Consider the following 27,097-nt stretch of genomic DNA (forward strand, 5'->3'; position numbering starts at 1 on the left):
GGCTGTGGCCAAGCTCATTCCAAGAGCCACAGGGTTCTTAGCTTCCAGCCACATCATGGTTAGAGAACAACGCTTGCTGTGAGCTTTGAGAAAGGCACTGTCTTGGTCTGGCTTGTCCAGGGAGTCAAGGCCAGTCCCCTCAGTGGGCTCTTCTTTCCTTGAAGTTTCTGGTCACTGAGGCTGGTGTTGCTTGGTTCCCCTAGGGCTGCAGTGAAAATGGGGAAATGGGGCTAGCTAGCTGGATCGCTGATAGCCCTCAGGAATTTCTTTTGTTCTTGGCAGTGAGCTGGGCTGTCACAGGTCTCTCTGCATGGCTGGCTGTACCTCACTGGCCGCCTTCTCAGGGCTTTGGGGGCTGGGGCAAGAGACCCTCACATTCCCAAACTTGTGGAGTGTGGGTACAGGAGACTTGAGCCCCTTCCTTTTCTTCCCTGGGTGTGTGTGTTCCCTCTCGGCTGAGAGAAATTACAAGTATTTATCATGTTTTCCTTCGAAGCTTGACACATTGCAATTGCTTATGAAATCTCAGCAGACAGCTGGCATATCCTCACTTCCCTGAGGCTGAGCAGGCTGGGGTGCAGGGAGGCTGGAAAACATGGATCTCCTTCACTGCCTCTTACAAGAGTCTTATCAGGGCAGAGCCAGCAGCAAGTGTGAGCATGGGGCTAGCTTGGGCCCCAGAAAACAGAGTAGGCCACAGGCTCCTGCCTCCTTACTGCACTTGGCAGGTACCAAGACCATTGTCCCCTCCTTCCCCATTCTTACCCTACAGGGTGTCAAACCTGTTCTCACCTCACGTGGATGCCAGAGTCTTTCTAGGCAGCAGACACCAGATACTTTCTGGGAAGACCACCTGTGAGGTGATGAAGCCTCAAGGAAACTTTGGACAGATTTCTTGTGGACTCTTGACTAGGAACGGAAGCCCACCTCCAGTTCCTAGCATGTCCTATTTCCAGTCCTCTGTTGGTCACTGAGCAGAAACTCTCCAGACATGGAGGGTCAGGAACAAAGTTCGACCCCAGGGACAGCTTGGGTTCACAGCTCGGCCATAGCTAAAGGATCTTTGATGTGGGCTCAAGAGGGCACTGACAAGGATCATTGGGGGCAAGAAGTTTATCAGAAGAGTTACTAACATCATGGACAGACTGACAGACAGCATGGTGGAGGTTCTGAGAAGTTCAGGCCCCAGCACCAGAGACAGACAGTATAGTGAGGGCTCTTGTGGCATTTGTGGCAGAAGTGGGGTCTCTTTTTATACCTTTTTGAGGATGCGGGGCTTTACAGCACAAACCTGTAGCCAGGCTCTCTGATTCTCAGGAATCAGGGGAAGATGTGTGACCACAAATATCCCCTATGATGCAAACCCAGTTCTCTTGGTGAGAAATCCTGGCACCTAGAAGTCTGTTAGAGATGCAGATAAAGTCTCAGCTGGGAGCCCGTCAGAGGGGAAAAACTTCAGCGTGTTTGCAGGCGCCTGAAGGGGCCAGAAGAGGATGTTGGATCCTCTGGAGCTGCAATCACAGGTAGGAAAATCTCTGAGGTACAAGCAGGTTTTTATTATTATTATTATTATTATTATTATTATTATTATTTATTTTAAAGGTTTATTTATTTTGTATACAGTGTTCTGCCTGCACACCAGAAGAGGGCACCAGATCTCATAACAGATGGTTGTGAGCCACCATGTGGTTGCTGGGAATTGAACTCAGGACCTCTGGGAGAGCAGCCAGTGATCTTAACCTCCAAGCCATCTCTCCAGCCCCAAGGTACAAGCAGTTTTGACATCACCTATTTTGGATACAGCATCCCCAGGGCTAATGTTGACTTCAATCACTTCTACTGCTCTCGGAGCCCCTGAGACCAGTAGTGGCTCATCTGTAACTTTTGGGGATTCAGATCCCAAAATCTCAAAGTCGGATCTTCAACGTTCAAGTAAAGGAGGTCTCAGCAGAAGACAGTATCATGGCAGGCATCTCCAACAAACTCACAGTGACGGTCCCAAGTCCTAGGCAATGTGATGGAGGAGTGATCCCTGGAGCTCCATCCAGAAGCCTTTCTCCCTCACAATATGGCTGCATGGCTACAAACAACAGCAACTCTGCAGACACCTCTGTCTGTGTGCATGTTTTTCTTCAGTAAAAACCTGAGACCTGGTAATGCCCGGCTTGATTTTTCAATTTTAAAGATGTTTCTTTTTGGAGTCCACCAGCTACTTTGTGGATGAAATTTCTGTTCTTCTGGTAGAACAGTATCTGATGTCTGAAAGAACCACAGAAGTAGGCCAAGCTCGTTTTTTCAAAGGCCTGGACGTGGACTAGGTCAGTGAGTACCAGAATCAGAGGTCTGGGCCAGTCTTTAGATCCCCAAATTGGGGTACTAGATAGGCAAGGTAGCAAGGCTGAGGACTTGAATTTGGAACCAGAATGTATTTTTAAAAGCCAGAAGTTGGGAGCTGGAGAGATGGCTCAGTAGTTAAAGAGCACTGGCTGCTCTTCCAGAGGACCCTGGTTCATTCCCAGGACCCACAGCTCATAACCATCTGCAACTCCAATTCCAGGGAATCTCCTGTGCCTTCTTCTGCCTTCTTGGGGGTACTGTCACATGTGGCACACAGACATAACACAAGCCAAACACCCATACACATAAAAATTAAAAAATTCAGATGCAGTATGCACCCATTTGCTATCCCAGCTTGCCTACAGTGATAAGGGAGGGAGACACGGGAGTCTGGGGCTAGTTAGCCTGGAGTATGCAGCACGGCAGAAACAACAGAGAGATCCCGATTCAACGAAGTAGGAGAGAAAGTTGTCTTCTGACCTCCACATATATGCTGTGGCACACACGTCCTGCCTCCACCTTACAGCACAAGTACACATACTGCAAGATAAAAACAAAGAAGTAACTGGGGGTGCTGACTCAGTATTCAAGCCAGCCGGGAGACTAAGACATCACTCCATGGTATGGTTAAGGGAGAGGTTGTACTGTGTATAGGAGAGAAAAATATATCTAGAGGCTTCTGCAAGGGTACAGAGCAGAGAGAAAAGAGAGAGGACTGGACATGGCCAGGGCTACCTGTGAGAGAAGGGAGATTAGGGAGATAGCAAGGGATAGCAGAGGCAGGGGAAAGCCTCACCTTTATAAAGAACACACACCACACACACACACACACACACACACACACACACACACACACACACACACACACACACACACACACACACACACACACACACACACACACACACACACACACACACACACACACACACACACACACACACACACACACACACACACACACACACATACACACACACACACACACACACACACACACACACACACACACACACACACACACCACACACACACACACACACACACACACACACACACACACACACACACACACACACACACACACACACACACACACACACACGCGCACACACACACACACACACACACACACACACACACACACCACACACGCACGCACACACACCACACACACACACACACACACACACACACACACACACACACACACCACACACACACACATACACACCACACACACACACACACACACACACACACACACATACACACACACACACACACCACACACACACACACGCACGCACGCACGCACGCACGCACGCACGCACGCACGCACGCACGCACGCACGCACACACGGAGGCTAGCATGTACAACAAGGACTTGGGGAGGGAGCCTGGCATGGACTTGGATGTGCAGCCACAAGTGCATGGCAATGGAGCTATAGGTCCCTTCTACCAGAAGTAAGGGAAATGACTCCTTTGTGGTTTGAGAACCGGTTTCACAAGTCCCTTCCAACGCTGGCTTTTATCTAACTGCTAGAAATCCCCCCACCCCTCGTAGTCCAGTTTGAGCTCATTTCTGGATATATGGACTACCTTTTGGAGTCTGGGGACCTGGAATTTCCTCTGGACCTGACAGCATGGGTGCTGGGAACTGAACTCAGGACCTCTAGAAGAGGCTCTTAATTATAGAGCCCCAATAGTGGTCTTTAAATTATGGATCAGTCTGGTCTTCTGATTGGATGGGAGCAGGATCACAGACACATTTGGTTGGTGGGTAGAAAGCAGGGTGTCTGGCTGTTGGGATGGGTGTGTGTGCCCAACAGGATGTGGACACTAAAGGGCCCACTGCCTTGTTGGCAAGCGCAGGTGTCTTGGGGGTCCAGCGTGCTTCTGTTGCTCAGTGGCACCTGAAGATGCCTCATCTGTGACATGAAAGTCATGTAAAAGCCAGAAAACATGTCAGAAGGGACACAGGACCCCATAGTCTCTACAGGGCTTTCCCCACCCTCTTCCAAGTCACATGGAGTTGAGGGGGCTTGCGCATGTTAGGTGAATATAATTAAAAACAAGCTCTCCAGTGCCGCAGAGACCCCTGTCCATGAAGGCAAAAGAAAGCAAACAGGTACAACATGTGATGACCGATGACCATCATCGGTCTGCAAAGTGCATCCCAGGCGACTGCCGACAGCCAGCCTCTGATGACAGAGCATCTCACTGCCTCCATCCAGCCAGACAAGGCATCACATGCATGTTTTCAGAGTAAACAGTTACCAGCTCCTCTAGCGGGAGGACTTGACAGCACCATTTGTCACGCGCATGTCATCCCAAACCCACCTGGAGATTGTGGGGCCCATCTGTGCTTGCTAATTGGCAAGCAAAACTTCCGGGTGTTTCTCAGACAGGAGGCAGTTAGGCTCCCCCTCCTCAGGCAGGGACTGCAGGGCAGGCGCCGCCGTCTTCCCTGGTGTTAATTTCAAAGAGATGGATGGCTCCCCATCCCCCAGAAAGACTCCCAGCTTGAATGCCGGCTAGAGGCTTATTTAGCTTTAAAGAAGGTTTACACACATGTCAAGTACATCTCAATTACAAATTCAAAGTAAAAGCTTCAGGGAGAAAGCAAGCCTCTCTCCCCTTTTTTTTGAAGCAGGGAAGTTAATTTCTCTCTTTCTGATTTCTGTTGTGCACTTATCATACTTCTGGGAACACTTGCAGAATGCCAACGCCAGATATCCCCCAAGCCTATGGAAGTCGGCAATCACAGGGAATATTAGCTGTGGGCGACCTGGGGCTAACACCCCATCATTTCTGGGGGGTGGAGTGAATGGGGCTTCAGGTAGAGGCAGGTTTTGGGGGCAGAAGAGCATGCAAGTCCAGGCCAGGGTCAACATGAGGAACTCCATGATGTGATGATGTGTGACAATTTCTCCTGGCCACAGAGGCTGCCTCACAAAAGGTCAGGTCTCTTGTGACCCCAGCTGCTCTGTCTGGGGTCAAGGCACAAGGCGAGACCAAGGGGGAGGTGGGTCACACAACCCAGACTCTGGCTGAGTCTCCTTTCTTCTGTACCAGTTTGGTCCTGGGGAACAAGTGCTCAGGGCATGTGAGTCCACGCTTCATCTGCAAAGGGATGGCAGGGGACACAGCTCCTAGAGCTGCCAGAGCCTCCGGTGTGATGAAGGCTGCTAGGCCACCTCCCAGAGAGACAGTCAGATACATGGCATGGAACTTCACTGAGGTTATCTGCTGCCTCCCTGCAGCCCATTAAATGTGTGCTGAGTGATGAGGGCAGGTAGATACGGGATAGGCTGTGGGGACAGGTATAGAGCCCCAGGAGATTATGGTCAGGAGTAGGTATGCATGGTGACTAGAGGAGTGGACACGCTATTTCCTTCAGCACCCTGGTCGCCTCTGGCAGGTTGTAGTACCTACCATCAGACATGCCAGAATCTATACTATCAGATAGGTAGGTCATTGTCTGAGCACGCATAAGACCCATCAGACTGGCCAGGGTCTGTCAGACAGGTCATGTTCTATACCATCAGACAGTGTAGAGTTTACAAAAATACACAGCCAAGGGACCACACCATGGGATAGCATCAGGCGACTACACTGTATCCCAGTTAGAAGTGTGGCCTTGCAGAACCATTGAGCTGATGACTGGGTGCTTTTCTTTGCTCTCTTGGGGCTGCTGGAAGTGCTATTCTTTAATGCAGATGAATGACTAGGCCACTTGGAGGAGCCAGACTGCCGGACAGAGAATGAGGTGATTAAAGACAATTTGGGCTTAAGAGAAATGACTGGCTCAGACAAACAGCCAGTGACACAGGCTACCACATTGCCTGGCTCCCTGTGTGACATCAGAGTCCTATCTGTTGGGCTGGGGTAACTGGGGATAGAGGTGACTCTTAGGGTAAGAGGCTGCAAGTTATGCTTTCTTCCTCCTGTATACACGTGCCTAGTGTATAAATTGACATGACTATCCCATGGTATGGTTAAGGAGAAAGGAAAAGTTGTTTTTTGTTATTTGTTTGTTTGTTTGTTTGTTGAGACAGGGACTCACTGTGTAGCTCTGACTGTCCTGGAACTCACTATGTAGACGAGGCTGGCCTTGAACTCACAGAAATTCACCTACCTATGCCTCCTGAGTGCTGGGATTAAAGATGTAAGCCACCATGCCTGGCAAGGGCAAGTTTTTTTATTGTAGATATGAGAGGCCATCCAGAGGCATCTGGAAGATTCCAGAGCAGGCAGAGAAAGAAGTAAACTGAACATGGCCACTGGACTGGACATGGCCAGGGCTCTATGTTCGAGAAAGGGGAGAAATGGACGTCCAGGAACTCACTCTGTAGACCATGCTGGCTTCGAACTTCAGAGACCTACCTGCTTCTGCCTCCAGAGTGCTGGGATTAAAGGCAATCTATTTGGTTGTGGGTTTTTTGTTTGCTTGTTGATCTTATTTTGATTTTTGTGCCAGTATTGGAAATCAAAATCAGGGCTTTATGAATGTTAGGCCGAGGCTGTTTCAGTGTTCTACACTCCCCACCCTCCTTTTTGCTTTTTACAAATTGCTTTTTTTTTTTTAATTTGTTTTGAGATAGGCTCTTGCTAAATTGTCCAGACTGGTGTTGGCTTTGCAATTCTCCTGCCTCAGCTTCCCAAGAAGGTAGGATGGCATGCCTTGCTGTCAGTCCAGCTCCTAGTCCACAAGTGTTGCCAATCTGCCAGCCTCATGAAGGTCAATGAGACGGGGCTTGTGCAGCTGAGGAACTGGACTTTAACCTTTTATAATAACCTTTTTTTTAATCCTTTAAAAATTTTAAAGATTTAACTTAACATTTTTATTGATTATTTGGAAATTCCACATAATTCACATTGATCCCATTCACTTCCCAGTACTCCCAGATCCAGCTCCCATTCTTATGACCCTCCCCCAAACAATTATTTATAATTAAATATAATTATAATTCAAAATAGTATCGAGTCCAATTTGTGTTGACCATATACTCACTGTAGCGTGGTCAAACCCCCAGTGACCAGTGCCTTAAAGATAACTGAGTCTTTCTTCACCCACCCCCGCCAGAAGCCGTAAACTGTGGAGAGCTGCACTTCAGCATCCTTATCACAGTTTTTAAGAGTTCTCTTCAATGGCTTCCCGTCTAGACTGTTTCTTTGTGGGAGAGGCTGTCACAGAAGCCCACTATGCCTCTCACTCTCAGCCGTGAGTCTGCAGTCAGCCACACCACTGCTGAAGAACCTTACTTGCCCTTTGTAGTCATCGGCAGCACGGATCAGGGACTTCACATGGTTTGTCTGTAGCTTCGACATTTTCCCCTGCTCATCCAGCCCTGTTCTGCTGTCTTTCCTTCCAATCTTATGAGTCCATGTTTTAAAAGCGTCTTTCCATGGACCTTCCCTTCTCTAGTTTTTCTGGGGACAGCATGGGCTCTGCAGACTCCTCTGCCATGGCCTCATCTCCCTTTGGAGCCTCTGTGGGTCTCTTAGGCTCCTCAGAGCCTCTCTACGGTGGCGGCAGGTGCTGGCTCTGTTCACAGCCATGTGCTGTGAACTCACTCCATCAGCTTGTGGAAAGAGAAGATGTTGGCGTGGACCGACTCAAAGCACTGGATCTGGGCAGGGATAATTGCCAAGTTGGTCAGCCCCCGTATGGCGGGCCTTTTATTCTTTAAATTATTATTATTATTATCGTTATTATTATTATTATTATTATTATTATTATTATTTATTTTTCCTTTTTGGGTTTTCCAGACAGGTTTTCTCTGTGTAACAGCCCTGGCTATCCTGGAACTCACTCTGTACACCAGGCTGGCCTCAAACTCACAGAGATCCGCCTGCCTCTGCCTCCCGGGTGCTGGGATTAAAGGTTTGCACCACCCCCACCTGGCTTATTCTTTAAACTTTAAAAATTATTTGTATTTATGCATATGTGTGTACCTGCTTGTCTGTATGTGCACCATGTATGCAGTGCCCGCAGAGGCCAGAAGAGGGCACCAGATCCCCGGAACTGGAGTTAACAGGCAACTGTGAACCTCTTGAAACCAAATCTGAGTCCTCTTTAGAGCAGAAAGTACTCTTAACCTCTGAGCCATCTCTCCAGAGTGTAGCCCTGGCTGGCCTAGAACTCACAGAGAATTACCTGCCTCTGCTTCCCGAGTTCAACATCAAAGGTGTGCACCATCATGCCTGGTCCTAAACTTTTATTTTAAATAAATTAACTTAAAAGGAAAACAAAGCTGGGCAGTGTTGGTATACACCTTTAATCCCAGCACTTGGGAGGCAGATGCAGGAGGATTTCTGTAGTGAGTTGAGACCAACCTGGTTTACAGAGCAAGTTCCAGGAAAGCCAAGGCTAGAGTGAAACACTGTCTCAAGAACCAAAATTAAAAACAAATAAGTAAATTCATTAATCAATTAAATTAAATAAAAATACAAAGCAAATAAACAAAAAAGCCAAGACTGTAGAGATGGCTCCGTAGTTAAGAGTACTGGCTGCTCTTCCAAAGGACCAAGGTTTGATTCCCACCAACACCCTTATGCCAGCTCAGAACCAACTGTAATCCTATGCTCAGGGATCCAACACCCTCTTCCTGTTTCTATGGACAGTGTATGAGCATGGTCTTAGGGTTTCTATTGCTATGAAGAGACACCATAACCACAACAACTCTTATTTTTTTTAAAGATTTATTTATTTGTCATATATACAATATTCTGCTTGCATGCACACTTTCATGCTAGAAAGGGCACCAGATCTCATAACAGATGGTTGTGAGCCACCCTGTGGGTGCTGGGAACTGAACTCAGGACCTCTGGAAGAGCAACCAGTGCTCTTAACCTCTGAGCCATCTCTCCAGGCCCCGCAAAAACTCTTAAAAGGAAAACATTTATCTGGGGTGGCTCCCTTGCAGTTTCAGAGTTCACTTCATTATCATCATGGCGGGGAGCATGGCAGTGTGCAGGCAGACATGGTGCTGGAGGAGTAGCCGAGAGTCCTACATCTTGCAGGCAACAAGAAGTTGACGAAGACATGGGGCGGTACCCTGAGCATAGGAAACCTCAAAGCCCGCCCCCACAGTGGCACACTTCCTCCAACAAGGCCATAGGCACCCCAACAAAGCCACACCTCCTAATAGTGCCACTCCCTATGAGATTATGGGGCCCAGTTACGTTCAAACTACCACAACAGGCAAAAACAACAATACATACAAAATACTAAATAATAATAAAAATTTAAATGAAAAAAATCATACTTTATCCAGTAACTGGAAAACTTCAGTAAACTACTGTTGTTTGGAACAACATATGTGAGTTTATCTTCTGAGCTATGCAGTTTACAAAATTTAAATATGGATCAAGTATTACCAATGCAAATTTTGTGTCTAAGTTGAGTGTGTGGGAATATAAGATACATGATGCGTTTCAGACTTCAGTAGAAAAACAGCCATTTCTTATCCTGAGTCTATGTCAAAGAGTAACACTTTGGATGCATCAGGCTAGATTAAGGATGGTTATGAACCACCTTGTGGGTGCTGAGAACCGACTTGGGTCCTCTGAAAGAGCAACAAGTGCTCTTAATAACTGAGCCATCTCTACAGGCCCTAGCACTATAGTTTTAAAGCTCAGAAGTCCAGCAATCCCCAGCAAGGTTCTGGTGGGGTCAGTTTCTTTGGGGAGCCGGGGAACGGGGTGGGGTGTTTCTTCCTCTCCACCAGCTGCCATGATCCTTGCTTCTGGACTGGTGGGTGCATCTTTCCTGTTGCTGTCCCCATTTTCCTGAAGTCTGTGTTCTCTTGTCTTCTGAAAGAGGGCCCACCCCAACCACGGGACTTTGCCTTGAGAGCCTAGTCCTTTTCATCTATGAGGTCCCAGTTTCAGGTGTGTGGGTTAGGACTTGGCTTTCAGAGGACTCCATCAGACTGTGGCACTTTGGAAATGCAAGGGCGGGAACTGTGCTGTCTCATTCATGACCCCTAGGGTCTAGTGAGCAATTAATGAGTCTCTTCAACTGACAGGAAGAGGAAGTTGTGGTCTAAGTAACAGGCCTGAGGAAGCAGATAACTGAGCTAGTGAGTAGGAACCAGGTACTTCCCAGTTTCTGTAAACTCTCATAATGAAACAAAAGTTAAAATAAAAATAAAGTGAACAGGGCATGGTCACTCACACCAGTAACCCTGGAACTCAAGGAACTGAAGAACAACGATAATCGCGAGTTTGAGGCCAGTCTGGGCCAAACAGCATGCTCCAGGCAGATCTGGGCTACAGAGTGAAAACTTGTCTCAAAATCTCAACAAACAAACAACTCACACAAAAGAAATGTGGTATATGAACAGAGACGGTGACCTCAGACTGACCCCAAGACCTCCTCTGTAACAGTAAGTACTTCCGCCAGGCCACCCAAGTGCCCCCCCCCAACGTTAAGGTCCCAAATAACATACAGAGACTCATATTAGGTACAAATGCTGCTTGGCCAATGACTAGGGTTTCTCATCTGCTAGCTCAGTCTTAATTATCATAAATCTATATATTTTATAAGACTTATCAGACGCCAGTGGTAGCGTCCCGTCTTCCGGGCTCTCATGGTGGTGACTCTGCCCGTTCTCCTACCTTTCCCAGAATCCTCCTAGTCCCAGCTATCTTGTTTTCCTATTGGCCAACAGTACTTTATTTATCAACCTATAAGACAATCATCGACACAGAAGGACCTCCCCATCACTCCTCTTCCAGGGTTGTGTCGGGGATCTAAAGAATGGAAGGTCTGGGGCTGGAGAGATGGCTCAGACGTTAAAGACTAGGCTCACAACCAAAAGAATGGAAGGTCTGGCTACCCCTGCTTAGTGGGTAGTTACATTTGTTACTTTATTTGTATTTACTTACTCATTTTCGTTTTTTTTCAAGACAGGGTTTCTCTGGCTGTTCTGGAACTCGTTCTGTAGACCAGGCTGGCCAATAGCTCAGAGATCTGCCCACCTCTGCCTCCTGAGTGCTGGGATTAAAGGGGTGCACGACTCCACCCAGCTACATTTGTTACTTTAAAAAAAATAGGGAACAGAGTATCTTGTAGCCCTGGTTGGTCTCCAATTTCCGTTACATCTGAAGGTGACCTTGAGCTTCCGATGCTCCTGCCCCACCCCTCAAGGCATGGGCTGCCAAGCTTAGTTTATGATCATGTTAGCCAAACTAAGTACTCTATCAATTAAGTCACATACACATACTCAGCAAGATAAGATCTTGCTTGCTGTGTGGCTCAGGATGGTTTCAAATTCATGGCAATCCTGTGCCTTAGCCTCCCCAGTCCTGGGATCACAGGTATGGGCCACCCATGCCTGGCTATCACACCCTTGTCTCTTTTTCCTACTCCAAAAGTTTTTAAATTTATTTATTATAATACTTTTAAAAATGATTTGTTTATGTGCATTCGTGTTTTGCTTTCATGTTTGTCTGTGTATTGGATCCCCTGGAACTGTAGTTTCAGACAGTTGTGAGCTACCATGTGGATGTTGGGAATTGAACCTGGGTCCTCTGGAAGAGCAGCCAGTGCTCTTAACAGCTGAGTCATCTCTCTAGCCCACTATAATACTTTCTTGAAATTAAATATAATTGCATCATTTTACCTCTTCCCTTTCTTCCTTCCAAACCCTTTCATGCAGTCTCCCACCCAATCCCCTCTCAAACTCATGGTCTCTTTTTCTTTAATTATATATATATATATATATATATATATATATATATTCTTTTTTTGAAGTGACTCTTTTTTTAAAGATTTTATTTATTTATGCATACAACATTCTGCTTCCATGTATATCTGCACACCAGAAGAGGGCACCAGATTTCATAACAGATGGTTGTGAGCCACCATGTGGTTGCTGGGAATTGAACTCAGGACCTCTGGAAGAGCAGTCAGTTCTTTTAACCTCTGAGCCATCTCTCCAGCACCTATATATATTATTCTTAAATACATAAATATAACTTGCTCAATCGATATAATGTTGCTTGTATGTATATGATCTCAGAGGCAACCACTTGGTATTGGATAATCAATTGGTACGTCTACATTTATTCATTTGTCACTCTTTACTTACTTATTTGTATGTGTGCACATGCCATGATGCATGTGGCAGTCAGGAGATGACCAGGGCTGGTTCTCTCCTTCTATTGTGTGGATCCTAGGGACTGAACTCAGGTTGTCAGGGGTGGAGGCAAGTGCCTTTACCCACAGAGCCATCTCAATGCCCCTCCTTCTTCACCCCCTTTTTATTAGGTGGTGGTGGTGGTGTGTGTGATATATGAGCATTTGTGTGTGTGTGTGTGTGTGTGTGTGTATGAATGTTGGTGTGTGCATCCCATAATGCACGTGTGGAGGCCAGAGGACACCCTCAGGTACAGTGGTCCTCACCTTCCACCTTGATGTTCACTGTTGTGCTTGCCAGCCTTGCTGGCCCCTAAGCTTCTGAGGATCCTCCCGGAATCCCACTTCCCATCTCACCCTAGGGGCACTGAGATTACAGATTTTCACCCAGATTTGTGAGGGCCCTGGGTTTAGGGGTCAGTTCCTCACATGTATGTAGCAAGTGTTTCATTCCCACTCAGTTCTCTCCCCAGAACCTCCCTATTGCTCATTAATATCAAACTACCATGATGGAGGGCTGCTCAACTGTGTCCCCAAATTATGTCCCTAATAAAGAGGTGTGGTTCTTTGCTTGGATGCTTTGGGGACAGGAGGACTCTCTGTATTGCAGAATCCCCTGAGACAGGCTTTTTGTTTTATTTTGTTTTTAGGCAAGAGTCTCATTATATAACCTGGAACTCACTATGTCAACCAGGATGGCCTCAACCTCACAGGAATCCATCTACTCTGCTTCCTAAGTGCTGGGATTAAATGTGTGCCACCACGCCTGGCAAGACAGGTTATTTTTGCTTTCAGATGTCACCAAGTCATTTTATCTCAGAATCTGAATGAGGGTTTGTGAGTATGCACACCGGAAGGAGTGTGCTGTGCTTGTTGCTGTGATGGGGCTTTTGGCAGGAACAGTCTGAGCCTCGGCAAGCAAGTGTGTGAGCTGCTCCTGATATATATATATATATATATATGTGTGTGTGTGTGTGTGTGTGTGTGTGTGTGTGTGTGTGTGTGTGTGCATTTCTGCAGCTGCGTAGAACGCCAGGCAGCATGTTCACCCATCTGTTAGTGATGAGTGTCTCTGGGTGGGGTAGTAAGACTTTAGTTGTGTGGTATTCTCCTGCATATTTAGCATTTCCACCAGAGAATGAATGCTTTTATGAAATACCAAGAAAGTATGCATGGAGCTAGGAGCCTTGAGGAAGGCTAGGATGGGGAAGCAGATTCAGACACCCCTCAGCAGCAGGCACAGCTAGCGATTCCTGAGCCAAAAGAAGAGAGAACAGGCCTGTGAGTGGCCTGAGGATGGTGGGTGGGTAGCTAGTGGTGTAGAGACATTTTGAGAAGCAGAGAGAGCAACTGACGGTCAAGCTCATTGTTAGCCCAAAACACTGCACCTGGAGCCCACATCCCACCTGGGACCTTTCCCACTGCACATCTAGGGTACTCTGGGGCAAGGATTGGAAACACCTCAGGGCTTCAGGTTTTGCTAGACGGTTGGATGGAGAGCCTAGGGTTGAAAGGCAGAAGGCAAGAGAATTATTGCAAACAGAACTGTGGGTCTTCTGGTCCAAGAAGTAAGTGACACACTGATCTAGTTCCCTTCTGGTTCCCAGTGCAGTGTGGGTGTGCTGAGAGTCGTTTTATGACTGGAATCCACTGAGCAGTAGAAGGGGGCGTGCTTGATCTCCTGTGACAGACATGGTAAGGGTGCTGTGTCAGGTCCCTCAGTCTGAGAATTAGAGGTTTCCTCTGAGCTCCTGGTGACTAGAATGGGAAGGAAAGAAAGCATTGTGGAATAGCCTGCTGGCAACTTCAAAGGGGAGCTACAGAGTCTCACCACAGACTCGGATGGGCGCGTGGACATAACTCTGCAGTGGGGATTCAGAGTGCTGTGTGCCCAGGGAGACAAAGAACATCTGCTGGTAAAGATAGAGAAGACACTGACAAACTAGTTAGGCCTCCTTCCACCTCCATTGGTGAACCATGAGTCACTTGGTGTTACTGACAGGAACATCGGTGACTTAAGGGCAGTCATACCACAGAAAAGTCCACTGATAGCTCATGGGCTGCTGGAGCCTTCCCTGACTTGGGGCTCTGGGCCTCAGTTACCCCTATGATGTTGGCACTGGGGAGGGAGCGGGGCTGTTGGTCCTCCCTCCGATTTCCACATTTGGTTGTGGGCTGCCATGGAAATCACATATTTCCAGGCTTAGTTTCAGGAGACGAGGGTCTGAGTCTACCCCAAGGATTGACAATCCAGTGCAGACTCTGCAATGGTCTCTGCATCTGGCACAGAAAGCCCCAGAATCAACAGCTTGCAGAAGAGCTATGGGCCTTGGGAGCAAATGAGGTGCAGTGTTGCCTCCCGGTGAACTGGGGTAGACAGTAGACAGCTGGTAAAATGTCATGGAGGACATCAGCAGGCAGAGATCTGGACATCTGCCCAGCTTTGAGAGACAGCAGCTCAGGGACCATGGAACTTCTGACATCCCTGAGCACTAGGGACTGGGAGGGCTGGAGTGCAATAAACCCATAAAACATGTGTGTCCTGAGGTGTAACCCATAAAACATGTGTGTCCTGAGGTGTAACCCATAACACGTGTGTCCTAGGTGTAACCCATAACACATGTGTGTCCTGAGGTGTAACCCATAACACATGTGTCCTAGGTGTAACCCATAACACATGAGTGTCGTCCTGAGGTGTAACCAGGGCTTTGGGGAGAAATGACCAGGGCAGAAAACTTGAACTCTTACCTGCTTCCCTATTTCCACCAGTTCCAAACTGGAACACCCGGGCCTGCTGCTGCCCTGGGGATCTCTCCATCCCTGTCTGCAGCAGGAGCTGCCAGATCCAAGTGTGTGGCTGACTGTGTGTGGCCTTGCTGTCTGCGCTACTCAGAGCTGAGCAGGCAGAGGTAGCTTAAAGACACAAATGTCCACCCAGAGATCATTACGGAGGCTTTGGATGTCCCTCTCTCCTGGGCTAGGGAATGCCAGGGACAGAAGTAGAACTCTGGTTCTCTGATTACCAACCCCACGTTAGGCACACACCTCCAGGTTGTGTGTGGGCAGAGATATTGATAAAACTGCCCAGCCTTTCCATCTCCAGCACTGGCAAAGGAGGTGGCCTTTCTTTCATTCATTTGATCAATAGGTCCGAGTATCCATTAAGTACCACCAGGCACTGCCTGGTCTGCTTGCAGGCAATCACAGCTGGAGCTTGGCTGCTTCGCTGGGCTGTACCTGACAATGGGGTAAGTTTGCCTGGATTCCCTTTCTCCTTACACAAGCTCGTTAGAAGGCGGGTGAGCCAGAATATTGGAAACATGTTTGTCTCCTGTCTGAATGCCACTTGAGCCAGGAAGCACATCCTGCTTGGCGAGTGATCATCTTGTCACCTGGACTATGAAAGTGTGTATCTCTTGTGCAGACTGCAGATTTGGAGCAAGTCTCCGCCTTTCAGCCTTGAGCAGAAAAAATGCTTTTATTCTCTCTCTCTCTCTCTCTCTCTCTCTCTCTCTCTCTCTCTCTCTGTCTCTGTTCCCCCCTCTCTTTTGTGTGTGTGTGTGTGTGTGTGTGTGTGTGTGTTATCTTCCTTGATAGGCCTTCCACCTTATTTTTAAAAGGATTTTATTATTTTTATTTACATGTATGTGTATATGTGTGCGGGTCTGGGCACATGAGTGACTGTGCTCACTAGGCTAGAGGCATCAGGTCCCCCAGGAGCTGAAGTTATATATAGGTGGTTGTGAGCTACCTGACAGAGATGATGGACCCTCTCTCCAGCCCTCCATCATATATATCTTCCTGCGTGCGTGCGTGCACGTGTGTGTGTGTGTGTGTGTGTGTGTGTGTGTGTGTGTGTGTGTGTGTGTGTGTGTTGAGAACAGGTCTTTCTTACTGAATAGCCCTAGTTAGCCTGAACTCTGAGGAGAATAGGCTGGCCTCAACTCATAGAGACCCACCTACCCTCATTTCCTGAGTGCTAGGATTAAAGGTATGTGCTACCATACCAGGCTATATTTTACCTTTTTGCAGCAAGGTCTCTTACTGAACCTCTAGCCTTGGCTAGAGTGGCTGGCCAGCAAGCCTCTGGGATTCCCCCGTCTCTGCTTACTCAGTGCTGGGTTTACAGACACATGCCACATTGCTTCTGGCAAAAAAAGTGGGTGTTAGAGATCCTAACTCATGTCCGTGTGCTTGTGGGTCACTCTACCCACAGATCCAAACCCCACCTTTCATTTGCTTATTATTTTGATACAGGATCTTAAGTAACCCAGGTTGGCCCCAACCTTCCTATGTAGCCAAGGTCGACCTGGAACTCCTGAGACTCTGCCTCCTGAGTACAGTGCTATACCTGGTGGCTATATATGAAAGGCCAAAACTGGGGTTTGGAAGAGTGACTTGTTGCCTTTGTCCCTTAGCCACACATACCACAATGACCTCCAAGGTGGAGGGTCCTTCAGTTAGGGTTAGTGGCTGGGGATGAGGAGGTCAATGCACTGACCTCCTCACATGTTTATATTACTAAGGGGTGGCTGCTTGGGCTTGGCTCCCCAATATCTGGCCAGGTAGAGAAGTGGACAGCACTTAGGGGTGTTCTGCCTTGTCTGCTTGTTCCTTCCCTAGCTTAGTCCCAAGCCTCAAGCCACCTTCGTCACATGCTACCTAAAGAATGAGGCTGCTCCATGGGGTAGGGGTCCTAGTGGCTTTTCCCCAAGTCCTGCTGTTTGTCTAGCTCTCTGTTCTTGCTGCCTTCCCTTAAACTCTCAGACTCTCACATCAGGCTATTCACAAATTTCTCTTTCTCTGAATGCCACCACAGTCAAGCAGGTTCCTCAAAAGTAGGACCTTCCGTTTCCTTATTTGACAGCCCTTTGAGGCCCAGCTCTGAGCCACTTTCTCCTGGAAGTCCTCTTGGCCTTGCTCCAGCCTGGGTGGAATTGGCTTACCCACCACCCCATACTCTGGCAGGCTTCAGAGTAGGGACCAGGTCTTTGTTGATCAGTTCTGTCTTCAAGGCCCTTCATGTAATGGGTGGGAATGAACACCCACGCAGAGACGTGATACAGAGTGTCCTAAAGAGGTCAGCAGAGAAAGGATCCTGGAACTTCACCTGCAGTGTTCCTCTCCAGCTTCCCCAGACACGGTTGTTTCCATTCCCTTGCTGGGTTTGCTAGAATGCAGTCACCTCCTCCAAATCTCCCCCCGTATCCTCCTCCCATCTAGGCTGGCCCTAAGCATGCCCTGAGACAGCAATTCCAATGCAGGACAGGCCTATGAGTCTGAACTTGCTCCAGGTACTGTGTGCCAGGCTGGAGTACTACCTGGTCCGAGTGCAATGGGTCACAGTCCTTCCTTACTTCCTTACCCATGTGCCAGACCCTCTGTGTGGGAGTTGGCAGAGCAGCCCACATAGAGGTCAGGATTAGAGCTGGCACAGGTTCTGGAAGCCCACACACCTGCTCACGGTCTCAGCCTTTGGTTACAGAAGTCTGTGGGCTTATTAGCTTCTCACCCGGGGCTTCTTGGTTGCCTCCCTAGGAGTAAGGAGTCAGAGACGTGGAAACTAGCTGCTCTATGCACCCTGGTTCATCTCTTCAGGGGATGTGACTCTTCTGTGTGAGGGGCTGAACTTTGCACCTCTGTGCCCAGAAGAAGGCATGCAGTAGTGCTACATAAACATCCATGAGCAATGTCTGTGAGTCAACTTACAGGAAGGCAGAGCGTCTGGGCTGCTGGGGAAGAGTGCTCAAGTAGGACAGAGGCCAAGAATACTTTCCTAGCTACTGAGACTAGCTACCGCATGTGGGTGCCCTCGGCCTGGGCCAGGGCAATCTTCGTTAACTTGTGCAATGCCAAGGCAAACTGCCGAGCCTGTGGCAAGGCCACTAGAGGCCTCTGCAGCTGGAGTTCTTTAGTCCTACAGGGACCACTGAGGATCCTATGACAATATCCATCCTGGCCTCAAAGCCTGTGAGAATCAAAACATGGGCAGTGTTGCATTAACTTTTCCTGGGGAGATGAGAAAAACATATCTGTGGGTACCAATGGCAGACCAGGTAACGATGCCACCCAAGCTTACCCAACTGGTGAATAAGTGAGTTTATTGGTTGGGCTTACTTACAGAAGAAGGGATGAGGCATTATTTGCTGAAGCGTGGGTGACCCAGCCTGGGTGACAACCCCCTCAAAACTGCATACTAGGTAATTCCCTTCAGTTAACCTTCCATCCACTTGGGTACCTCTTGAGATTGCATGGAAATGGGGGTAGGGTTGTGGGGAGCTAACATCTTAGATGAAGGTCCAATGGCTTGTATGTCAGGAAACAAGGCGGGGGTAGAGTCGTGTGTCTGTGCTCCTGAACTTCCCTGGGGGAAGTTTCCTGGAAACCCACTCTGCACAGCCAGTTCCTCCTGCTCAGAGCCTGTGGCTCAGCTTATCTATAGAGTATCCTGCCACCATCTGGGTGTTCCCAGATGCTCTGAAAAGGGACTGTCTTTTTCCAAGACCAACCTGGATCATAGAGTCTGTGTTTAAACAGACCAGAGAAGAATGGTGAGGAGCACACTCCAAGGCCTCCCTTGTTTAAAATCTCCAGGGCATCCTCTTTCCCTCTGTGTTCCAGGCTTTTTCATTCAAGCCACCAACCAGCTCCCAAATCATGACAGAGACTTATTAGTTTTGAATGCTCGGCATAGCTTAGGCATGTTTCTGACTAGCTCTTTTAACTTAAATTAATTTGTTTCTCCTTACCTTTTGCCTTAGGGCTTATTACCTTTCTTTTGATTATCTTATTTTCACAGCTTCTCTATGGCTGGCTGGTGGCTGCCTGGCTCCTTGTCATGGGTGTCTCCCTCATTCTCTTCTTCCTTCTTCTCTTGTTCCTTTTGTCCCAAGCCTAGATTCCTCCTCCTATTTATTCTCTCTGCCTGGCAGCCCTGCCTGTCCCTCTCCTGCATAACTATTGTCCATTCAGCTCTTTATTAGACCAACCAGGTACCCTAAGCAGGCGAGGTAAAACAGATATGACACATCTTTATGTAATTAAACACACATCCTTCCATAGTTAAACAAATGCAGCATAAACAAAAGTAACATGCCCCAACACAGTTAAAGTAATCTCCTGAGGCATAAGAAAGTGTAACACATCTTTGCCTAGTTAAAATAATATTCTACAAACACCTCTGTCCCCACGGGAGAGTGGTGGCATTTGATTCCCTTCCTGGGGGCTGAGCTCCACTGTACTTGGGCAGACAGGACCCTGCTGGGCACCTAAATTGCAGCTGTAGGTTTGTGAGTTTGAATTCTTTCTGTTGTCTGCCAGAGCAGCAATGGCTGAGTGGCCTTATTCACAAACTCTTGTGAGCTAGCTGGGTCTGGATTGCTGGGACCCCAGCACTGTGGTGTGTGAAAGCTGGAGAATCTCTGCCCCATCTGGAGAGGTGTGCATATTCAGACTCAGCTCCTGTCTAGGTCGGGGGAAGGACCCTGGTTTTAGTCCTTGGTCTAAAGCCTACTGACATCTCTGGTACCCTAGGCCAGCCATTTCCCCTTTCTAGGCCTCAGTTTCGCCATCAGTAAAAGGTTCAGGAGAGGTAAAAGAGGATCTTTTTGTTGTGAGGGTACCTACGCAGAGCTTAACGCCTTACCATTTTGTGCTTTCATAATATGCAGGAGGAGATAACTCCTGGAGGTCCTGAAGGCTGAACCCAGACCGTGAGCCTGGTCTTGGAGGCAGAAGAATCCTGAGTGATTAGAGGAGCTCTCCCTCTGCTGGCCTCCACGATGCCCTCCATCTCCCAGGTCGTCCCCAGGTAGCTTTTCCTACTCTCCTCCTCGCTGGATTTTGGCTCTTTCTCTTCTGCCTTAACCTCTTCTTGCTCCCTCCTATCTTGTGGCCATGTGGAGTATTTCTGCCTCATTTTCCTACAGCAAATAGCTCTGAGACCAAGGTTTGAACTTTATTTATTCCACAGGAAGAAAGAAGTGGGGAAGAAGTATAGGAAGGGAGGTGCCCTGTGCAGGGATAGACGCTAGCACCTCACTGGACAGCTGGTCAGTGGTCTGTACTGAGTGACTGCTTTCAAGGAAGTAAGTTGTCTCCAGACACCATTTGCCAATGGGTGTAAGTGATGGCTGCAGAGGAGTTCATGTCAGGAGCTGGGCTTCTTTCCCTCTTATTGAGGATCCGACCTAGTTGTCACCTGATCCTCAGCCAGATTGAGGGCTAAGATAACAGGGTTTTTGCTTCAAGCTGGGAATCTGGTACTTCTGGGCCTGGCTAAGGGTTTCCCAGGCACCCCAGAACAGATTCTGATTATCTCATTATTGAACCAGCAAGACCAGAAACAGCAAGTATCACAGCCCTGAGGAATGAGGTGGACTGAAGGCCATGCACAGGACAGGTGTGTATACATGTGTGTGTATGCGTGCATCAGGTATGCACCCCTGTTGCTGTGTTTGGTATGTGCATCTATGTGTGTGCACTCTCGTCTATGGTGTGGTTAGGTTTTCATGTAAGTATGTATTCTCACACAGTATGCACAGCTGTTGTGTGTACATGTTTCTATGTGTGTGAGTGTATGGTGTATGTATACATGTTTCCATGTGTGTGAGTGTATGGTGTGTGTGGATGTTTCTATGTGAGTGTGTATGGTGTGTGTATACATGTTTCTATGTGTGTGTGTGTATACATGTTTCTATGAGTGTGTGTGTATGGTGTGGGTATACATGTTTCTATGTGTGTGAGTGTGTATGGTGTGTGTATACATGTTTCTATGTGTGTGAGTGTGTATGGTGTATGTATACATGTTTCCATGTGTGTGAGTGTATGGTGTGTGTGGATGTTTCTATGTGAGTGTGTATGGTGTGTGTATACATGTTTCTATGTGTGTGTGTGTATGGTGTGTGTATACATGTTTCTATGTGTGTGAGTGTGTATGGTGTGTGTATACATGTTTCTATGTGTGTGTGTGTGTATGGTGTGTGTATACATGTTTCTATGTGTGTGAGTGTGTATGGTGTGTGTATACATGTTTCTGTGTGTGTGTGTGTGTGTGTGTGTGTATGGTGTGTGTATACATGTTTCTATGTGTGTGTGTGTGTGTGTGTGTATGGTGTGTGTATACATGTTTCTATGTGTGTGTGTGTGAGTGTGTATGATGTGTGTGTATGTTTCTATGTGTGTGAGTGTGTATGATGTGTGTGCATGTTTCTATGTGTGTATGAGTGCATGGTGTGTGTGGATGTTTCTATGTGAGTGTGTATGATGTGTGTGCATGTTTCTGTGTGTGTGTGTGTGTGTGTGTGTGTGTGTGTGTGTATGTTTCTATGTGTGTATGAAGGTGTATGGTGTGTGTATATGGTGTGTGAGTATGCATGGTGTGTGTGGATGTTTCTATGTGTGTGTGAGTGTGTGTGTGTGTGTGTGTGTGTGTGCTGTGCCTGTGCTGTAGAGGCTTCTTCACTTACTTGGCAGGTGCCAACAGCCTCCTCTATCCCAGGGCAGCCCACCTCTGTCCTCCCCACCTCTGTCCTCCCCGCCTCTGTCCTCTCTGCCTCTTGCGTGCTCCTTTCCTGTTCCTCTGACTCGGGTTCCCTGCCCACTCCTTCCACGCAGCGTCATTCTTTCACAAACTCAGCCTGGACATGGTTTCCATGGTGTTTTGATAAAAACTGGAATTCAGATCATAATTTCAGGGAGTGGTGGGGGAAGGGAGCATTGGGGAGGGGAGCCGCACAGACACAGGAAGCTTGGCATTCTTTCTTCTTTCAAATGTGTTTAGAACATAGGCTTCGCTCCCTAGTCCTGTCCTGTTGCCTAGCAATGGCGATGGAGCTGGCAGTCTCCTCCTCTGTCCAGGTCACAGAATGGGAGACACACTCACATGATCAGAGCTGGGAGGGGCTTTGCTAGGATTGCAGGCTCAGTGGGAGGGGCAGTAGTGAGTGGTCAGGGTCAAGGTTACAAGCTGGTTTTCCCCAATCTCACTTTCATGACCAGCCTGCAATCCCATTAGTATTTCATTCCTTTGGTGTTTGTGCCTGTCTCTTGGGTCTGTATGCCAGCCAGGTCCGCATACCTGTGAGAGGAAGTTGAAGGACTTTGCTGTACGTGGGAGCCTCACGCCGTCATCAGAAAGGGGACAGGGTCAGTCTGAGGAAGCCAGATAGATGAGTGAGTGAATGAATGAATGAATGAATGAATGAATGAAAGGCTGGGGAGGACATAGTGACTCTTGGATTTCAGGAAGAATTCCATCAGAGCAGTTTTTAAGAGAGCAGATTCCTAGGTCTGGGCTCCTGGTTCTGCAGGGCAAGGTAGGGCTGGGAGGCCGATGCCATCAGACTTACATGTTTCTGAGGATATGAGGCCCTTTGAAGACTCTGGGAGAAGGGGAAGAGACCCTGGGGGCTCTGATGCAGACTTCTCTTCATGCCTGGCAGAAGAACTTCATAGTAGACGGGGCCCTGCCTCTGCCCTGGTGGCTGGTCAGGGCTGGAGTGTGAGTGGTAAAGGGAGCAGAGGTGGGGTAGAAAGGGGATGAGGCAGGGCATACCCCAGTCCAGAGAGCATCTAAGTGGGCGCTGGGCAGGGTGGCAGCAAGGCCAGTGGCCCTGGGTCTTCAGTTTATTTAAAGCGTGTGTGCCGGACATACATGCATGTAACTACCTACCCCATCCAATAGTTAAGCAAGTGGACACAATTCTCATCTCTACCTGTCAGGTACTCATCATGCCACTGGTCTCCCATATTGCTCAACCTGAGAAGAAGGCAACTTTTCTCTCTCATCAAGGAGCAGGAAGATGGAGGGAGCTGGACAGGTTAAAAAGCAGCTTCTGTGGCAGAAACACTGTGTGGATTATGTACTGACTAGATTCATGTCAACTTGACAGAAATAGTCATCTGAGAGGAGGAAACCTCCATTGAGAAAATCCCTTCATAAAGTCGGGCTGTGGGCAGCCTATGGAGCATTTTATTAATTAGTGATTGATGGGGGAGGGCCCAGCCCATTGCCTGTGGGGCCACCCATGGAGTGCTGGTCCTGGGTTCCATAAGAAAGCAGGCTGAGCAAGCCATATGGAACAAGCCAGTAAGCAGCACCCTCCATGGCCTCTGCATCAGCTCTGCCCCCAGGTTCCTGCCCTGCGTGAGTGCCTGGCCTCGCTGCTTTTGACGGTGAACAGTGATAGGAGCTGTGGGTGAGAAATCCTTTCTCCACAAGTTGCATTTGGTCCTGGTGTTTCACACAGCAACAGCAACCCAACTAAAACAGGCAGAGAGAGTCGATCCAGGCAGGCTGGTGGTAGTGCAGCTCACCCCAGGGGGCCAAGTGCCTGGGGGATGGGAAGTCTGAGCGACAGGCAGGGGGGCGGCAGCTGCTGAGGCTGGGGGAAGGGGTCCTGTGGGCTTTAAGTTGAGTCTCCCTTCCTAGAGGCAGACTGGAGAGTGTTCATGCTCAACTTCATCATCATTGCCGTCTTCATGCTGTCACCGTTTTCATTGCCTATCTGACATCTGAAGGCAGCTCCGCTCAGCTTGGGCCACTTGACATTTGAGTGAAAGCCTGGAAACATTGCTCCCTTTTTCCTCATTCTGGAAGTAGACATCTTAAATCTGAGGAAAATTATATTGTCTAAAAAAATCACAAAATTTTATTTTTTGAAGTTTAACCAGAGATTAAAGCTGTGTCTGCTGAGAACAAGTGTGAAGCCTGGCAGCAGGTGTGTGTCAGGGGGACTTTTAACTCTTCAGGAAGGTGGACAGGGAGGTGGCCAGGATCCTTGCAGTCTTTAGGAGATATGACCCCCACCCATAGCTTATCAGAGGCAGATAAAAGCCCATGTGTTCAATGAATGGTTGGGTGTGCGGATGGATGCATACACAAAGGCCCCAACTGGGTATCCACAGCTTCCTTTATTCTCCATGGGGGGAGTGTTCTTTGATTGCAGTGTGGTGGGATGGGGGGCATTCTGACAGATGTTTGAGGCACAGGGCTTGTGTCCACATCACTACTGGGCTTATGAGACTCTGCACTTGTGACCCAGGATACCAAGGCCAGCCTCTAGAACTACTTTCATCCTGACATGGCCCAGAGCTGAGGATACCAAGCCAAGGTCACAAGTACATCTGTGGTGCATGGACGTAAGTCCCTAACTACATCAAGCACACAGACAAGAGGCTAAACACCACAGCAAGGGCTTCTGGTGACAGCCATGGCATTTCTAGGAGATTGTATAAAAGGGTATTGGCTGTACCCAGCCTCAGGGTATTTCGCTCGTGTTTACCCCAGGCTGGGTCCTTCAAGACAGTCCCAATCAGTTGAGATGAGGCTCAGAAGAATGGCTTGCCCAAGGTCTGGGAACCCAGGATAGGAGCCTGGGGCTGGGCTGCCTGGTATAAGTCCAAATCCTCCAGAAGAAGCACTGGCCTGTGACCCACTCACTGGGCAAGATGGCTCCACAGGGCTGGGAGGGGCTCCCATGTAGACAGTTCTTGGGTAGAGAGGCCTCCTCTGGGCTGATCACATCTTCCTGTTGTCAGCCATGAGCCTGACTCACCCAGACCCTGTCTTTGATTACCCAAGAGGTCATGTTATTGGTTGTGCTGTCTTGTGGGGTTCAAGTAGCCGAGTGGCTATATCTGGGTGACCACAGATACCCCGACATTCATCTCATTGTTTGATAGGCCAGAGGGAGTAGAGGCTAGCCCTGGGCCATGGCTAGGCCTCCCACGTCCCATGGCAGTACTGTTCTCACAGGCCGATCACCCATCTATTTATTTCTTTTCCAGACAATGGGGCCCAAGACTCTTTTGCAAAAGGCTGAGCTTGGCTCTCTGGCTCTCCTGCTACTCCTGATGGTCCAGGGCATCCTGGGACTGTCTCCAAGCGCTCAGCCAACTTTCTTGGCTGGAGGCTAGATGGTTCTGTCTTGTTTGGAGACAGCTCCCAGAGATGAAGGGTGCCTGCTTTTCCGGGCGCCTAGAACCTGGGCCAGGGCGGCTGCTTGGCAGCTGGTAACAAATTGGCATATGCCTCAGTCCAGGGCTGCTGGCCAGCTGGATGCTGGGGCACTGGCTTCTCCTTACCTGCAGAGCTCAGACATTGGCATCCTGCTGAGGACTTGGCTCAGTGCCCTTCTCAGGAGTCCTGCCCTGAAGCCAGCAGCTGCCAGACCTCAGTCTATACAGTTGTATAAGAGACACAGGAGTGTGCACCCTCCCACCAAAGTCACCTGGACAGGGGAGGCCGGGCCCCACTTATCTGCCATCCTTTTGCAGATCCAAGAGGCCAAGGTCCCAGTGCAAGTATCCCTGCAACACCGCTTGGGGCTTGTCCTGGGTGAGGACAGGCTTAAAATAGAGGGAGTCCTAGGTCTGTATGAATTCAGGCCAGCCCTTTTGTCCTTTCTGAGCATGTGAGAACTTGGGTCTCTTTAGTGGGCCATAAATGGATCCTCTCAGCTTTCAGCTGTGGGCCCTGAGCCTTGAGGAGAATGTTCCGGGAGTCTCTGGACCACTCTGAGAGAGGTGACGTGCCAGCCTGCCAAGGAAGGGTCTGGGCATGTGGTTCAGAGAGAGCCACAGAATCTGCTGGGCCAGGGAGGAAGCATGAGGAAGCTGAGACGGAGCCTTTGCCTAAGTCCAGCTTCAGTCACTGTCTGGCCCAACTGTGCAGCTACAAGGTGCTGTTATGAGTGCAACAGCCCATCTGCCCAAGAGCTGGGTCCCAGTTCTTTTGTTTCTTCTTTCTAAACATCCATTAGTCTGGGAACAAAGGAGGCTATCCTTGGCACGCTAATTTCTTCTTGATAGAGGCCTTATGGGGGCAGGAAGAGAAACAGCCTCTGTTCTCCTTGTTAAATTGTAGGTAGGAAGAGAATAGGGAGCAGGAATAGAGGATTGGGGAGAAGGGGCCAGAGGACGAAAAGAAAGAGCAACTGGAAAGAGAAGCCTCCAGGCTGGTGGGTGGGTGGGCAGGCAGGAGGAGGGTGCCCCAGCCTTACTGGTGGTGGTTTAGAGTGGCCACTGGTTAACCCCTGGAGGCCTGGGAGGGTGTAGCCCTGAGCACAGGCTGAGGCCTCACCCCAAGCCTCCTTAGGGCCTAGTACACGGTCTCCCGAGTGGCGCTGGTAGAGAAAGCATGGTTGCTGGACATGCTGTTTGGCTTCCTAGAGAATGTTGGCCTCTTCTTCCGGCGCCGCCACCCAGGACACAGGCAGGTTAGGGTGGACAGGAAGACCTGGCGGAAGTTGGCAGAGACCAGGTTGTAGAGGATGGGGTTGATGGCAGAGCTGATGTAGAAGAGAGCGTTGGTCAGCATGTAGAAGTAGTGGTAGAAGTCAAAGAGGAACCTGTGGGAAGACCGGCGTTTAGACCCCCAAAGCCCTCAGCTGTCAGGGACCAGGCACGGTGGCTGGGGCTACCAACCCTCGGGACCTTTTCCTGGTTATGCCCCACTTGGGCATGGCCTCTCTACTTTGCCCTCCTTCTCTCAGTAGCACACCTTAACTGTCCACAGAGTCGTGTTCAGAAGCTGCAGGGTCCGCTGGTCCCTGCATACAGCAAAGATAGGAACCACTGAGGCTCCTGATGCCTTTGTGTGTTGCGTCC

The 27,097-nt window shown here is 48.8% G+C and overlaps 1 protein-coding gene and 1 long non-coding RNA gene across 6 annotated transcripts in view; one reads left to right on the forward strand and one right to left on the reverse strand.

The window, feature by feature from the left end:
• The window catches only part of LOC103159484, a 50,033-nt gene that overhangs the window by 7,073 nt on the left and 15,863 nt on the right, over positions 1-27,097 (forward strand). For 4 of the 5 annotated variants that reach the window (XR_004770479.1, XR_004770481.1, XR_004770480.1 and 1 more), the window contains one exon: positions 20,158-20,297. This is a non-coding gene — a long non-coding RNA (uncharacterized LOC103159484). Of the gene's footprint in view, positions 1-1,317; positions 1,524-1,623; positions 2,158-20,157; positions 20,298-27,097 lie in introns of those variants that run through there. The other variant, XR_003486256.2, reaches the window with a different exon arrangement.
• The window catches only part of Ntsr1 (neurotensin receptor 1), a 41,527-nt gene continuing 40,951 nt past the window's right edge, over positions 26,522-27,097 (reverse strand). The window contains exon 4 of the mRNA XM_027419897.2: positions 26,522-26,838. Within this exon, the coding sequence (XP_027275698.1) occupies positions 26,589-26,838 (250 nt within the window). The 3' untranslated portion in view covers positions 26,522-26,588. The remainder of the gene's footprint in view (positions 26,839-27,097) is intronic.

The sequence above is a fragment of the Cricetulus griseus genome, chromosome 6 (genome assembly GCF_003668045.3).
Source record: "Cricetulus griseus strain 17A/GY chromosome 6, alternate assembly CriGri-PICRH-1.0, whole genome shotgun sequence".
Lineage (NCBI taxonomy): Eukaryota > Metazoa > Chordata > Mammalia > Rodentia > Cricetidae > Cricetulus > Cricetulus griseus.